Source organism: Uranotaenia lowii, chromosome 2, assembly GCF_029784155.1.
Source record: "Uranotaenia lowii strain MFRU-FL chromosome 2, ASM2978415v1, whole genome shotgun sequence".
Taxonomy (NCBI): Eukaryota; Metazoa; Arthropoda; class Insecta; order Diptera; family Culicidae; genus Uranotaenia; species Uranotaenia lowii.
Genome location: NC_073692.1, coordinates 118,474,773 through 118,489,804, shown reverse-complemented (window position 1 = coordinate 118,489,804; position 15,032 = coordinate 118,474,773). Strand labels below are relative to the sequence as shown.

At 35.5% G+C, this 15,032-nt stretch overlaps 1 protein-coding gene across 1 annotated transcript; it reads left to right on the top strand.

The window, feature by feature from the left end:
• Positions 1–6,687: 6,687 nt before the first annotated feature.
• Positions 6,688–7,654, top strand: LOC129750038 (NPC intracellular cholesterol transporter 2-like). Its single transcript, XM_055745237.1, has 2 exons — positions 6,688–6,962; positions 7,094–7,654. The coding sequence occupies exons 1-2, from the start codon at positions 6,779–6,781 to the stop codon at positions 7,357–7,359; spliced, it is 450 nt and encodes a 149-aa protein (XP_055601212.1). The 5' UTR covers positions 6,688–6,778; the 3' UTR covers positions 7,360–7,654.
• The last annotated feature ends 7,378 nt before the right edge of the window (positions 7,655–15,032 follow it).

Genomic DNA, 15,032 nt, shown 5'->3' with positions numbered 1-15,032 from the left:
TGTTGACCGGGAAACATACGACGAGAGTCCAGTGCACAAAATTGTCGTCGTTTCCACTCCGTAAAGTAGGGAACAATCGTTTATTGCACTCCAACCCGTCCTGATTTTTCCCCAGTCAAGCTACGTCCTTTCAACAACATCCCGCACCAAGCAAATTCTTGGCTTCAAAACTACTGATGGAAATGAGAACAGAAATAACATTTTCAAAAAGTCATAAGAATTTTATGATTTTAATGAATTTGCTACTTAAAAAAAAAAGTCTAGTTATTTGCCGAAAGTGAAACGTTTGAATAATAACCCAGTTGGCGCCCTTTTGAAAGAGTACCACCAGAAAGATGGTTGATTAGAGCCCGAGAATGGTTGGTCGTTCTCCGGTTGGTTGAAGAATCTTGTTGGCTGGGTGGCTGGCAGTGCAAAACTGTCACTGGCGTTGATAGGATCAATCTGATTTCGGTTAAGTTGGAGCCGGAGTGGATCGTCCATTCGCTTTGTTAGAGCTAGAAAAGCAGAGCAGCAGGCAGATTGTCATCTATGAATGCACCATTAGCTTCGGAAAGTATGCTGTGTTCGGGAACAGACTGATGCGGGATCTCTCTTTGCAATTATCAAGCTTGGAAATAAATGCGTTTAAAAAGTATCAAGATGCAGCCATGAAAAACAACTTTATGAATAATAAAAAAAAAGAAATTAAAATAGTTTTATTTTGGTCACATTACAAAGCAGTTTTACGAACAACTTTATGAATTTTGAAAAAAAAAATTGGAACTAAAATATTATAATTTTTATCACATTGCATAGCATTTAAGTAAACAGGCTGTACCACGCTACATAGGATGGAAGATTAAATCCTACATTATATATTCACATCATTGCATAGTATTTTAGCAAAATTTAAATGTATGTTAAGTCGTTTTAAATCAACCTTATAAAAAGAAGTGAGTAAGAAAAAGAGACTCCTTGCTTAATAGCCAGCGTAGTATATCAGATGTTTTAAATAAAACAGTATCAGCGGGGTACTTGATATTTCAAGTACCAAACTCACTTCCTCGAATAATGTTTTCAAAATGAAGCATTTCAAGGGTTTGCCTTATTCCTAATGGAGATGCAGGTTGGAAAGATTTTGTGTAGTAAAGAGGCTTATCTTTGAAATACTAATCAGGCCGTTTCGTGTAATCTATTGAGGATTTTGTAAAATGAGGCCAAAACCGATAAAAATTGCTATAAAATGTGTTTTGCAACTTGTAGTTTGGTAATGTGAAAAGATTTGTTTGAACCCTGTAAAAATGCATACTTCTTAAACATACAGTAAGTTACAAAAGAAACGAAGAGCTTTTCCCACAATCATTTTGCTTATGTGTTTTTTTTATTAGTTGTTAACCCAGGTGGTAAATCCAATTTACGGATTGCGTTCCAAGGCGCGGCGAGCTACAGCCAGTTTGCTACTCTGGGTCCATGGGTGCAATTGGACGACTCATGATACAATGCTAAGGAACACTGTACCCCCTACGCCATAAAGTCCACCTGGGGCCACTGACCTTTGTTCCCACCTCGAACTGTTTGACACACTTTGCTTCAATAGTGGGAGGTCAATTCGCGCTAGTGCGCTCCAAGGCAATACTCGTTTCCGAATCCTCGATCAGCATACCTCATTCTAACAAAACTCGATGCGCAATTCCTCCTCTGACGAGTTAGGACCCGACATCTCATCGTGTGAACGAGGTCCCCACACAGCGCAACTGCTAACTTTGTGAATCCAGTCCAAGATCTAGAAACACAAAGCGAGTTGTCGACGACACTTTCTCTGTTCAAACACGCGGGTAGGAGGGGTAAGCCCCCTAAGCCACGTGTAGGACTCAGACTCCTCCGAACTCACAAATAGTGTTGACTTGAGTCACCACTCAGCGCAACTACTCGATCTTCAAGTCGGGCGCTTGACCACCCGAAGCGCAGATCGAGCTATAGACCGCCCTCATCAGGTCACACTCGCGGTTCAGGTGCAACAATTCCCGAAACGCGTGTCGAACCCTGACACCTCCGACAGAATGTGCCTCTCGGACACTGACGTCTAAACACGTCCCTAAGTGATCGGCCCACCATTGGCCACCACTTTGCGCATCTACTCATTTTGTGAATCGGGTCTATACCCACCGAAGCGCAAAACGAGTTGGTGATCGCTCTCCCTCCGGTCACGTCCGCATATCAGGGCCATGACCCCCCGAAAGCGTGTTGGACCACCACGCACACACCCAAGTACTGGTACCTAAGTACCCGGGTGCACCACTTCTTCCGCGCGGGTTTGGCAGACCCGTCGACAGCCTCTAGTGGGTTTGGTGTAGTTCTCTTGGCCGTACATCTGCTATACGCCGGACTTGCAGACACGTTTCCACTCTGCACCACGAGGAGGTGGAACTACTTCGCAGAGCATTTTGCTTATGTGTATGTATGTATGTATGTATGTATGTATGTATGTATGTATGTATGTATGTATGGTATGTATGTATGTATGTATGTTTGTATGTATGTAGATTATCCACCATAGGTGCACGGATTCATCGCAGTTTTACCAAAGTATGTGAGCCTCTGCATTTCTTAGATTAAAGATTCTGCATATCTACAATGCAGTATATGACATACCCGGCACCATGGCTTCGTGTAAGCTGTTGTGGATGATTGTATGTCGTGTCACTGTTTGAGTTTATACTGGATGAATGTATAAAATGAATAATTTTATAAATTTACCACTGGTATTCCGGCATCCGTGTATACACCTGGCCAGTTTGCAGATGATTGATCATTCTTTGATAAATAAATATTAATATTGAATTTTCACTTACAATTTCACATCTTACCTTGTTTCCATACTGCAACTTACCTAACCTGATAATAAGGCAAAACTATTTTACATCTGCTTAACCTACCTCTCTTTGTGAACTTGAAAAATTAACCCAAATCTCTACTCTTCATCTTATTTTCAAATAAGCATTTCATTGATTTCAACAACACTTTCACCTTTTCGAAATATCGATTTATCCACTCACTCCTCCTTATTTTCACTTTTCATTTTTTAGATTTAACACAAGCTCCCCCCCCCCCCCCTCCCTTTTTTCTAAATTTATACAATTTTCATTTGAGGCCCTCAGAGCCAAAGGGGTATAAGTGACAAAATGATCGATTTTGAGTTAATGATGCCAAATGATCCTTCATACTTCAAACTATATTTTGTGATATTTTCAGATTTTTCCAATTTTATTTAAATACTTTAACGTTCGAGAGCAAAATACAATTTTTCGAAAAATATATGGAAAATGGCCAAACACAACAACTTTAAAACGTGTTTTCTCGAAAAAAGCTTTCATGCACTTATACCCCTTTGGCTCCAAGGGCCTGATTTTCAGTTATCGCTCCACTTTTCTTTTGACACTTGAAGAATCAATTTTTATTCCCCCTTTCCACTTTTTCTTTTCCAAGCACTACTTGCAGCTCAACAGCACTTTGTGAAAATGAGAACCGATTTGACAGATCTTCCATTCATTCAATCCTTTACGTAACAATTCAAATCTTGCGTGCGGCCCCTTAAGTTCTTAAAATCGGCGCCTATGCGTTAATTTGATGGCTGCATGGAGTTGAATTGGTATAGTAGGCCATGAAAATTTTACTTGAACCACGTTGAAGCCTTCGCTCTTCCACGAAACAACCGAAGAGCTTATTTTTAATAGATGACCTTTTAGCCGCCCTCTATCACTAAACTCAACACGACGCCTTCTCCTACTCAGAGAGTTCTTCTTATCACTCTCCAGTCGTTACAAATCGCCCGCAAAAACTCAAATCGATAGCGCAATTCTTCGAAAATGCCAACCACCACTCAATAATGATTCCCCTTAAAGCGGGCCACAGACTACACAACATTTGTACAAATGCGATGAAATTCGATGAAATTTTGTCGCTGTGAGCACGATTTGCATAGTTTATGGCACTGCTTGAATGAGCGCCCTAACGGTTGGAGTAATATCGGTCGGGATCGAAATATTTTGTACAAAACATTCTCCCAGCCGGGGTGGAGATGGTTTTTTTGTTGCTGTTGCTGTTTTCGCCAGCAATCATTTGTGTTCGCGTGAAATATGTTTGTATAGTGTGTGGGCGAGCATAGATCAAACAATCGACGTGGAATCATCGAATTTGTACAGGCCAATTTGTGTAGTCTATGGCTCGCTTTACTCCAACCGTTTGGGCGCTCATTCAAGCAGTGCCATACACTATGCTTATCGTGTTTACAGCGACAAAATTCCATCGAATTTCATCGCATTTGTACAAATGTTGTGTAGTCTGTGGCCCGCTTAAAACAACACCAATTCATCCAAACCGGCAACTTCTCTCCCGCTCCAAAGACCAATTTTTCGGATATGCATTCGAATTTGTTCTCCACCTATACACTGACGCGCAACAACCGAATCTCCGGTCTCTAGCCGCCCTCTCCCAAATAAACACTCACTGCTCTGCTCAAGTTGCATCGTTTTGACCAAAATTAATAGCAAAAATGGCTGCCGAAAATGCCAAGCACGACAACCGCACTGTTATCTACAGCCTCAGCAACCAGAGCCGCGCTTCAAACAACACCGCACCGCACAATCTGCTAACAGCAAGCACGCAACAACAGCTTCGAAAGCAAACACACCGACCGCCTCCCGAAAAACCACTTGCGTTAACTTTTTTCTTCCCTCCGCGGCGCAAAACACGTCTGTACCTGATCGCTAACTCGAACCGAATGATGCACAATCATTTTGCTTATTTGTTTTACAAAATGGAGGTTTTATGAATTAATTACAAAATGGTCGCTATCGCCTCCTTGAGTGTGGTAAGCTCAATTCTGAAATGTAGCGTTGGAAGGGCTTAGGAGACGGTGAGGTCTTAATTCACATTTTCACAACGAACAACAAAAATTTGAAATAACAACGAGTAAAGGGTGATACGGTCAAAATTTGGTCAATATCAACTTGACGTATTTGTTACAATTTTGCATTTAAAAAACCTGAACACCCCTTTTTTTGAAGGTGTGTGTGTGTGTGTGTGTAGAATGTTGCTCCTATTTTGATTTTGGAATTCACCCTTCAGTTGTCAAATTGCCGTCCAAGGAAGAAGAGCAGCGTATTAAAATTTTGCTCGCGAATCGCGAAAATTCGAGCTACTCGCACGCAAAGCTGGCAAAATCGCTAAAACTTGCCAAATAAATCGTTACAAATGTAATTAAAGTATTTGTCGACAGCCAGGAAGCCAGCCAGGATCGGGGGGAAATCGAAAACCGGAAGCCGCTGAGACGAAAAAGAGAGTTGCCGGTAGTTTCAAGCGAAACCCTAACCTCTCTCTCCGAGATGCCGCAAATAAGCTGGGTGTATCGTCTACAACCGTGCATCGAGCCAAAACACGAGCCGGAGTATCGACTTACAAGAAGGTAGTGACTCCAAATCGCGATGATAAACAAAATACGACGGCCAAAGCGCGATCCCGGAGGCTGTACACGACGATGCTGACGAAGTTTGACTGCGTGGTAATGGACGACGAAACCTACGCCAAAGCCGACTACAAGCAGCTTCCGGGAAAGGAGTTTTATACGGCAAAAGGCAGGGGAAAGGTAGCAGATATTTTCAATCATATGAAACTGTCAAAGTTCGCGAAAAATATCTGTTTGGCAAGCCATCTGTACCTGCAGCTCGAAAAGCAGCATTTTCATAGCTTCCGGGACTGTCAACCAAGAAATTTACGTGAAAGAGTGTTTGAATAAACGTCTGCTGCCTTTCCTGAAGAAACACGGTTGTTCCGTACTGTTTTGGCCGGATTTGCAATCTTGCCATTACGGTTAAAAGGCCATGGAGTGGTACGCTGCCAACAACGTGCAGGTGGTTTCCAAGGACAAGAACCCTCCCAACACGCCAGAGCTTCACCCAATTGAGAAATACTGGGCTCTTGTCAAGCGGAACCTAAAGAAGACCAAAAACTGCTAAGGACAAGCAGCAGTTCAAGGCAAACTGGCTTTCTGCGGCGAAGAAGGTGGACAAGGTAGCTGTACAAAATCTGTTGGCAGGGGTTAAGCGTAAGGCCCGGCAATTCGGATTTGGAAAAGCGGAAGCCTAATTGAATATTGTTCCTGAATTTTATACTAATTAAACTTGAGGAAGAAAAAAATTTGATTTTTCAAATAAACGATTTCACCGATTTACACGCGTTTTCCCTTGACAATCATCTATCACTCTTTATTAGAATTTCTCAGTTGTTTTGCGAGTAAACTGTGTGGACCGTTAATTGCAATTCGTTGTTCGTAGTTTAAGTGTTAACAAAGCAAGAATCTACGACACTTCACCAAATCATCTCAAGTGGATCCCACTTGTTTCCGAGAAATTCTAGTTTGATGTTTCAAAATCGGTTGAGCAGAAATTTACGAAAGTATGTATTGCTTTTCAAGCATCTTCCTCACAACACAAAAACAAAACGTCTGAATGCAATGAAATTTGAAAACAGCAGGAAAAAAAGCGTGGGAGTCCAATTAAGTGGCTGCTGATAAGATTTTGTTGTAAGCCTATATGGCGCTCTTAGGGAAAGTTTATTACTTTTTGTTCCTGACATAAAAAAAAACAAACAATTTAGAAATTGATAAAGATGACTACCTTCTATAAAAAAGTATTAGTAGTTCGGTTGACGAATAGATGATAGGCGGGGTTTTGAAGATTCCTCTGGAAGTTCAAATTTTATAGTTTTTTTACTAACCAGTTTTTGGAACGCGTCAACGATGACAAAAACTCTGCTGCAGGCCGTTTTAATATGCTCATTTGCGATTGCAGCATTTGGGCTTCAGGTGCAAAAGTGTAAATCTGGGGACATTCCGACAATGTTGGACATCGAGGGGTGCTCAAAAACGCCATGCACCATAGTTAATGGACAAAATCTCAAGTTGAGTGCAGAATTTGTTGCACGTAAGTGACCTGTTATTGGAGTACATCGACAATTGATTTAATAAGTGTTTTAGAAACTTACGCCATCTGAGATAGAAATATTCAAAAAAATATTATAAACCATTAAAGTTTTCATCTTTTACTTTATCTAGCTCATGCAACGAAATCTCTAACAGTGAAAGTTATTCCCCGGATCGGCCTCATCGCCATCCCTTTTGAGCTGCCGGAGGAGCATCGAGATGGCTGCAAGAAACTTGTGAACGCCCAATGTCCCCTGGGTCGGGGCCAGCGAGTCCAGGCGGCCGCAAACATTCCAATCCAAGCTCCAGTAAAAAACGTCAAAGTCAACGTCGAGTTCCAGCTCCGTTCCGATTCCGGGCTGGCCATTTGCTTCAAGATGGACGTCAAAATTGTGTAGCCAGTCTCCGGTCCCTTAAGAGGGTAATAAAATTGGAATCAGCAAAAAAAAAAATTTAGTGTTCATACAAGAAAAGCGATGAGAAAGTCCGAGGGTAAACAATAATTCTAAATTGGATGCCTCGGAGAAATTTTTGTTTGCGATGTGGTTGGGGAATAATTTCCACCCATAAGATGTAATTAAAACACTCTCATAAAGCAATAAATTTCGAATAAATTGCCATCACCCTCTGAAAATGTGAGAACCATCTCAAAGTTCGACGAGGATGGCCATCTCAAAGTGAAGTGAAAATCTGTAGAAGTAAATACAGTCACCCGGAATGGGCTAATGTGCCAATTTACGAGTTCGTTAATTTGTTGATACCTTTTTAGTTTAAGGATAAATCCCGGAAAACCTTCAAATTACATTCAGTTCGTTGTTGGTAAGAAGAAGTTAGAAACCTCTTTCTGCACATAAAGCTTTGTCCATTTAAAAATGGGACAGTTATGAATTCACGAATCTTGAAAAACATGATCGGAAAACTTTCTGAGAAGTGAATGAAGGTAATCTTACAATAATTTATGGAAAATATGAATGAAATTATTTATCGTTTTTGGTAAAAAATAATCATTTTTTATTCATGGCATATCTCATCAGTCGGGGCACACTTCTTTCAGGTATGGTTTTGATCTGATTTTTCTAATATTACTTCATATAATCGGTAATTAAAGTGACTGTATCAATTTTCTTCAATTTCCACTACTGTTTTGACCAATACTTCTGATTTGATAGAAATTAGGATTCAAGTGATTTGACTTTACCAAAACTTCATTACTTTAGTACCACTAAAACACGTTTGAACTGAAATGTCAGCTGGTAAAATCTGGCGAAACAAAGCAGCATCATTGAAAGTAAAATCGATTAGTTAAGATCGTGAATTGTGCAGTTTTCAAAACAAAACTTTTATTCACATGCATGAAAATTCAAATTTCTCGTCATGAAAAAAAATTCACAGAAGCAGATTCTCGTCAAAACATGATATTTAAAAAAAAAAACAAATCTGAACTTTATTCTGCTAGGGACCTTGTCAGAAGCTGTGAACTCAACTATAATAACTTGTGGAACGTTGTTTATTTCACAAAAAAAAAAGACAAAAATGACAAAAATGACAAAAATGACAAAAATGACAAAAATGACAAAAATGACAAAAATGACAAAAATGACAAAAATGACAAAAATGACAAAAATGACAAAAATGACAAAAATGACAAAAATGACAAAAATGACAAAAATGACAAAAATGACAAAAATGACAAAAATGACAAAAATGACAAAAATGACAAAAATGACAAAAATGACAAAAATGACAAAAATGACAAAAATGACAAAAATGACAAAAATGACAAAAATGACAAAAATGACAAAAATGACAAAAATGACAAAAATGACAAAAATGACAAAAATGACAAAAATGACAAAAATGACAAAAATGACAAAAATGACAAAAATGACAAAAATGACAAAAATGACAAAAATGACAAAAATGACAAAAATGACAAAAATGACAAAAATGACAAAAATGACAAAAATGACAAAAATGACAAAAATGACAAAAATGACAAAAATGACAAAAATGACAAAAATGACAAAAATGACAAAAATGACAAAAATGACAAAAATGACAAAAATGACAAAAATGACAAAAATGACAAAAATGACAAAAATGACAAAAATGACAAAAATGACAAAAATGACAAAAATGACAAAAATGACAAAAATGACAAAAATGACAAAAATGAAAAAAATGACAAAAATGACAAAAATGACAAAAATGACAAAAATGACAAAAATGACAAAAATGACAAAAATGACAAAAATGACAAAAATGACAAAAATGACAAAAATAACAAAAATGACAAAAATGACAAAAATGACAAAAATGACAAAAATGACAAAAATGACAAAAATGACAAAAATGACAAAAATGACAAAAATGACAAAAATGACAAAAATGACAAAAATGACAAAAATGACAAAAATGACAAAAATGACAAAAATGACAAAAATGACAAAAATGACAAAAATGACAAAAATGACAAAAATGACAAAAATGACAAAAATGACAAAAATGACAAAAATGACAAAAATGACAAAAATGACAAAAATGACAAAAATGACAAAAATGACAAAAATGACAAAAATGACAAAAATGACAAAAATGACAAAAATGACAAAAATGACAAAAATGACAAAAATGACAAAAATGACAAAAATGACAAAAATGACAAAAATGACAAAAATGACAAAAATGACAAAAATGACAAAAATGACAAAAATGACAAAAATGACAAAAATGACAAAAATGACAAAAATGACAAAAATGACAAAAATGACAAAAATGACAAAAATGACAAAAATGACAAAAATGACAAAAATGACAAAAATGACAAAAATGACAAAAATGACAAAAATGACAAAAATGACAAAAATGACAAAAATGACAAAAATGACAAAAATGACAAAAATGACAAAAATGACAAAAATGACAAAAATGACAAAAATGACAAAAATGACAAAAATGACAAAAATGACAAAAATGACAAAAATGACAAAAATGACAAAAATGACAAAAATGACAAAAATGACAAAAATGACAAAAATGACAAAAATGACAAAAATGACAAAAATGACAAAAATGACAAAAATGACAAAAATGACAAAAATGACAAAAATGACAAAAATGACAAAAATGACAAAAATGACAAAAATGACAAAAATGACAAAAATGACAAAAATGACAAAAATGACAAAAATGACAAAAATGACAAAAATGACAAAAATGACAAAAATGACAAAAATGACAAAAATGACAAAAATGACAAAAATGACAAAAATGACAAAAATGACAAAAATGACAAAAATGACAAAAATGACAAAAATGACAAAAATGACAAAAATGACAAAAATGACAAAAATGACAAAAATGACAAAAATGACAAAAATGACAAAAATGACAAAAATGACAAAAATGACAAAAATGACAAAAATGACAAAAATGACAAAAATGACAAAAATGACAAAAATGACAAAAATGACAAAAATGACAAAAATGACAAAAATGACAAAAATGACAAAAATGACAAAAATGACAAAAATGACAAAAATTACAAAAAATAAAAAAATGACAAAAATGACAATAATGACAAAAAAAATAAAATATCAGAAATGATAAAAAATATGTATAACAATAATGACAAAAAAAAACAAATTTAACAAATATATCAAAAATGACATAAATGACGGCGATGCAGCTTACTTATTAAAAGTGTTTTGTTACATCAATTTTGCAAATGGCATTTTGTAAATTGCTCAATAAAAAAGCGTTTATAGATGTTTTCTGATTTCTGATCTTTTTTATTTTTATCCCATAGAATTTCAATCGTGAAACAATTGAAGGTTGTTGATGCATTTTTTCTGAAAATTATGCTTCTTCACAAACAAGGTTTTAATAACTTAAAATTTGAGAGACACACTGCGAATTGTAGCAAGAAGTATCTAATTGAACTTTATGAATTCTGAAAGATCCAGTTTCGTACATGGAAATAATAAAATAAAACTAGCCAACAAACAAAATCGAGTGTCTAGTTAGTATGGCCAGTGGTTTTACTATCATGACAATTTTTCTGGTTCAAAAATTCATAAAAAAACAGAGAAATTTCTTTTAAAATAACATTTTTTTTTGATTGGAAGATAGCTACTGGAAGATGTTTCCATTCCATATAGCGTGCCATTTGCGATGAGGATTAAGTTTAATAAATTTTCCATTTATAAAACTAATACCCTACTAATAATACATAAGCTAGTTTTTTAATGTCCATAGAGTTCCGCGGTTGAGACCCAAAAGGCAACACTCATCTCGTATTTCTATGAATCTCTAGGCTGCTGCCGGAGGGTTTGCATAGTTTTCGTGTTTCCGGGGACAGCTGAAGTGTTTGGTTTGGTTTTGCTGCACTGCTGCAGACCACAGTCGACAATTGTAATTCCCATTGCATTGCTCTCTCGCTCTGAAAGATTTCCCCATACATAAACTTACTGACTGGGCGGCCAGAGAAATGTGTGGCAGAAAATATTCCACTAGCTGCTGCTGCTTCATCTGCTGTTGGTGATGGTGGTTTTGCGGTCTCAAATCCATGAAACTTTATATTTAATGTTTGCGGTTTCCTTGTATGACTTTTGCTGTTTTCTTGAAGCATTTTCTAATCTTCCTCGGTTGAATCTAGCTTTCGATTTGGCGCATCCTTTGTATAGTATTTACTGCGGGGCAAAGAACTTGGTGAAGTTTGGATTGGGGAATTGAGGAAAAAGGCGTAATTTAATTTGAATCTCTAGGATTACACAAACCAGCATAAGCACTTGGATTACGTTCTTTCTCTTTGGGGTGAAAATTTGGTTTTTAGACTCTATCATCAGTTCAGCACACAAAAAGCATCGAGAGTCAGTAGAATGACCAAAGACAAAGTTGCGGTTTTCGTCCTACTGCTGCTGTTGCTTGTGCTGTTTTGCTGCGTAGGGCCAATGTTCTGGGGGTGAAATGCCAACCATCTTGGACCCTTGCCATTTTCCCCATCCTGAGAGCCCAAGCAATCAAGTCAAATAAATATCATGGTTATTTATGCTTTTAATCAAATTTTCAAGCCTCCCTTATCCGAATAACCAGAGCTTGGTCTTATCCAGTATTGAGGAAATTTGCCGGTACAGAAAAACCAAAAAAGGACACTGGCACATTCCGGACAATCAAGGGTCCGATCGAATAACCCTACGTGAGATTCAAGGGTGACACACTGTTGTAAAATGTCCATACAAATTTTATACTTCAGTAACATTTTCAACACTAAGCTTCAAAAAGTCTGAATGATTTTTCTTCAACAATGGACGACCCCTACCATGGAGGTCCACAAAGCCAGTTGCACACCCAATCACCGAATGAAATTTGTGCTACAACAGAAACAAAAACAAAACAGCAAACGACAACAGCATCGAGAGATCAACCTTAACAAACTGTGAGTGTGGGTGGAAAGATTGTGCAGAACACAACATGCAACGGCAAAAGACCAGCTAGCCACAAATAAATTAGTGACGGTTCCCTGAAGCTGTGACCTGTTATTAATTGAAAATGTACAGCAGCTCTGGCTGGCTGGCTGGCTCAAAACGAAATTGAATCTGTCTGGGCCAGTGGTCGGCAACCTTTTGAGTCGGAAGAGCCAAAAATCCCAAATTCTCAAATTTCCAGAGTTTGAAAGAGCCACAGATTTGTTGTTTTTGTTCTTAATAAAAAAATCAATGAATCAATGAAAATTAGCTTTACAAAAATAACTTTAAAGTCATTAGAGTTTTCTTCTAACTCTTGGATTTTTCTTTTAAATCTGTTTCTGATTACCAGTAAATATCTGGATTCTATTCTGGATCGTCAACTCTTCTAACATGGTTTGATTGTATATCAAATTTAATACGTTGTCAAAAAATCGAGTCAAGAAAGTTTTAAGTGCATATAAATAAAGCATAACTGAATATTTGGCACGATGTTAATGTGAAAGATTTGACAAAGATGTTACATATTTACAAAAGCAGAATTTTAATAATTTCTTCGACAAAGAAAAGCTTTTAAAAGAACAAAGTATAGGGAAGTATTGTTCCTAATTATCTAGCTTTTTAAAGACATTCCCAGATTTAGCTGATTCTTTCCAAAATCTTGAAGTATGAGGTAAAATTTATCTTTAATTCCTATAGTCGCAAATTGTAATCTTCAGAAATTATGCTCCTGAAAACTGATAGAATTTGTACGCATTTCTAAAATTCAAAAATCTCATTTAATGTCACATGTGATTCTTTAGTATTGTGCGTCCAATTGAATGAAAAATTTAATTCGATACATTGTATATTATGCATCAATGCTTGCTAAAGCTTAGATTATTTGAAAAAAAATGTGGTTTGAACAGTATAAATCTGAAATAATGAAATTTGAAGCATTCATAGAAAATTCGTGAAAAATAATAAAGAAACAGTACATCTGAACTGGCAAAATCAGTTCAAACATATTTTTTAAGGTTTCAAAACAAAAATTAATAAAAATAAATCAACGGTAATTCACTCTTAATTGAAAATGGAAAAAAATGTCCGTTGCGGAAACTTCATTCATAGTTTGTGTGCTTTTGGTAAATATGCATCATGAAATTTTAAATATGTTCAAAGAAATATTTTCCATACATACAATGTAATTATAAAAAACAACTGCTTCGGGGTTAAAATGTCAATTAAGTTATTGATATAATGATATTGTGATTAAATTTTCAAATAGATTATTAAAATTGGAATTTCATTCATTTCGAATTCATTCTCAATGGTGATTTGAGTTTGAAAAGCTGTCAAACTTTAATTTGTGATTCTCAATTCCTTTTTTTGAATTTTGTATTAAAATTTCATGTACTTTAACTTTTTTAACTCGTTAATAGGTAGGCTTTCCAGAATTTTTCTGTACGTTTCCAGGCTGGGCAAGTCCGGACATTGAGTTTCTAAACTTAAAACTTAAAACCGATTAAAATCCGAGAATATCCAGCCAAAATCTACTTATCTTCCATAAAAAGGTAAGAGATAAGCTGAAAAATAAGCACACATAAAATATTTTTATGAAGGCCATCAGCGACGTTCAAATCTTATTTTACAATTTAAAAAAAATGTATGCGAATTTATTTCGCTAAAACAAGTGGAAAATTTAGAATACGTATAAATTGTGAGTAATCCTGGACAAAACTGGGCCTTTTTCATCGATATCCGGGCAACCGGACCGGACCTGGCATCTCCCAATTTTTCTCACTTGTGGATTGAAACTCAGTTCTTTATATTAAAATTAAATGAGATTGAATTCATTCCGGAAATTCTGGTTCCATACTGTCAAAAGCATAGCATTCTGTTTTCGTTTTATGGATTCTGTAGCTAGTTTAATATTTTTGGTTTGAAATTCGAATAATCATTGGAAATTTTTAATAGATAGATAATGTTTTGAAATCCTGGTTCAAGTATTGTTTTGCATTTCATACAATATTTGGTTCATCAAAATAAAAATGCATATGAATTTTTAAAATTTTTATCATTATTTTCAGAATTTAAAAAATTATATTAGAAACCGTTCTGAGTATTTGTTTCGTTTTAAGATTCAAAATTCTTAAACTTAATTCTCACGCGAAATTCAGGTTTAGACAAGCTTCAGAATGGTGATCAAGAACTGAAAACTCGGAACCAGATCTTCATTAGAAACTCATGTTTAAATTCAGATTCACAAGTCAGAAGAAAAAAAAAATTGAAATAATGATTGGAACCCAAAACATCTAAATTAAAATGTTGATAGGTAACGTTATTTAACATTTTCAGCTGAAGAACACAAATTTTTAGCAAAAATTGATTTTGTATTGGGAGTTTGTTTTATGAAAAAAACTGATATCTATTCATTAAAAAACCATCCACAGGATTTATGTTTTGGAATTGATTTTAGATGAAGAATGTTTGACAATAAAGGAACATGTAATCTTGACGTGAAAAAATCTGCATGGAATTTCATATTTTCTCGGTGTATTGATTAGTTTTTTTTTAAATGGCAGTGTTTTATATACTCAAATTTTGCACTAAATTTTGAATTTGGA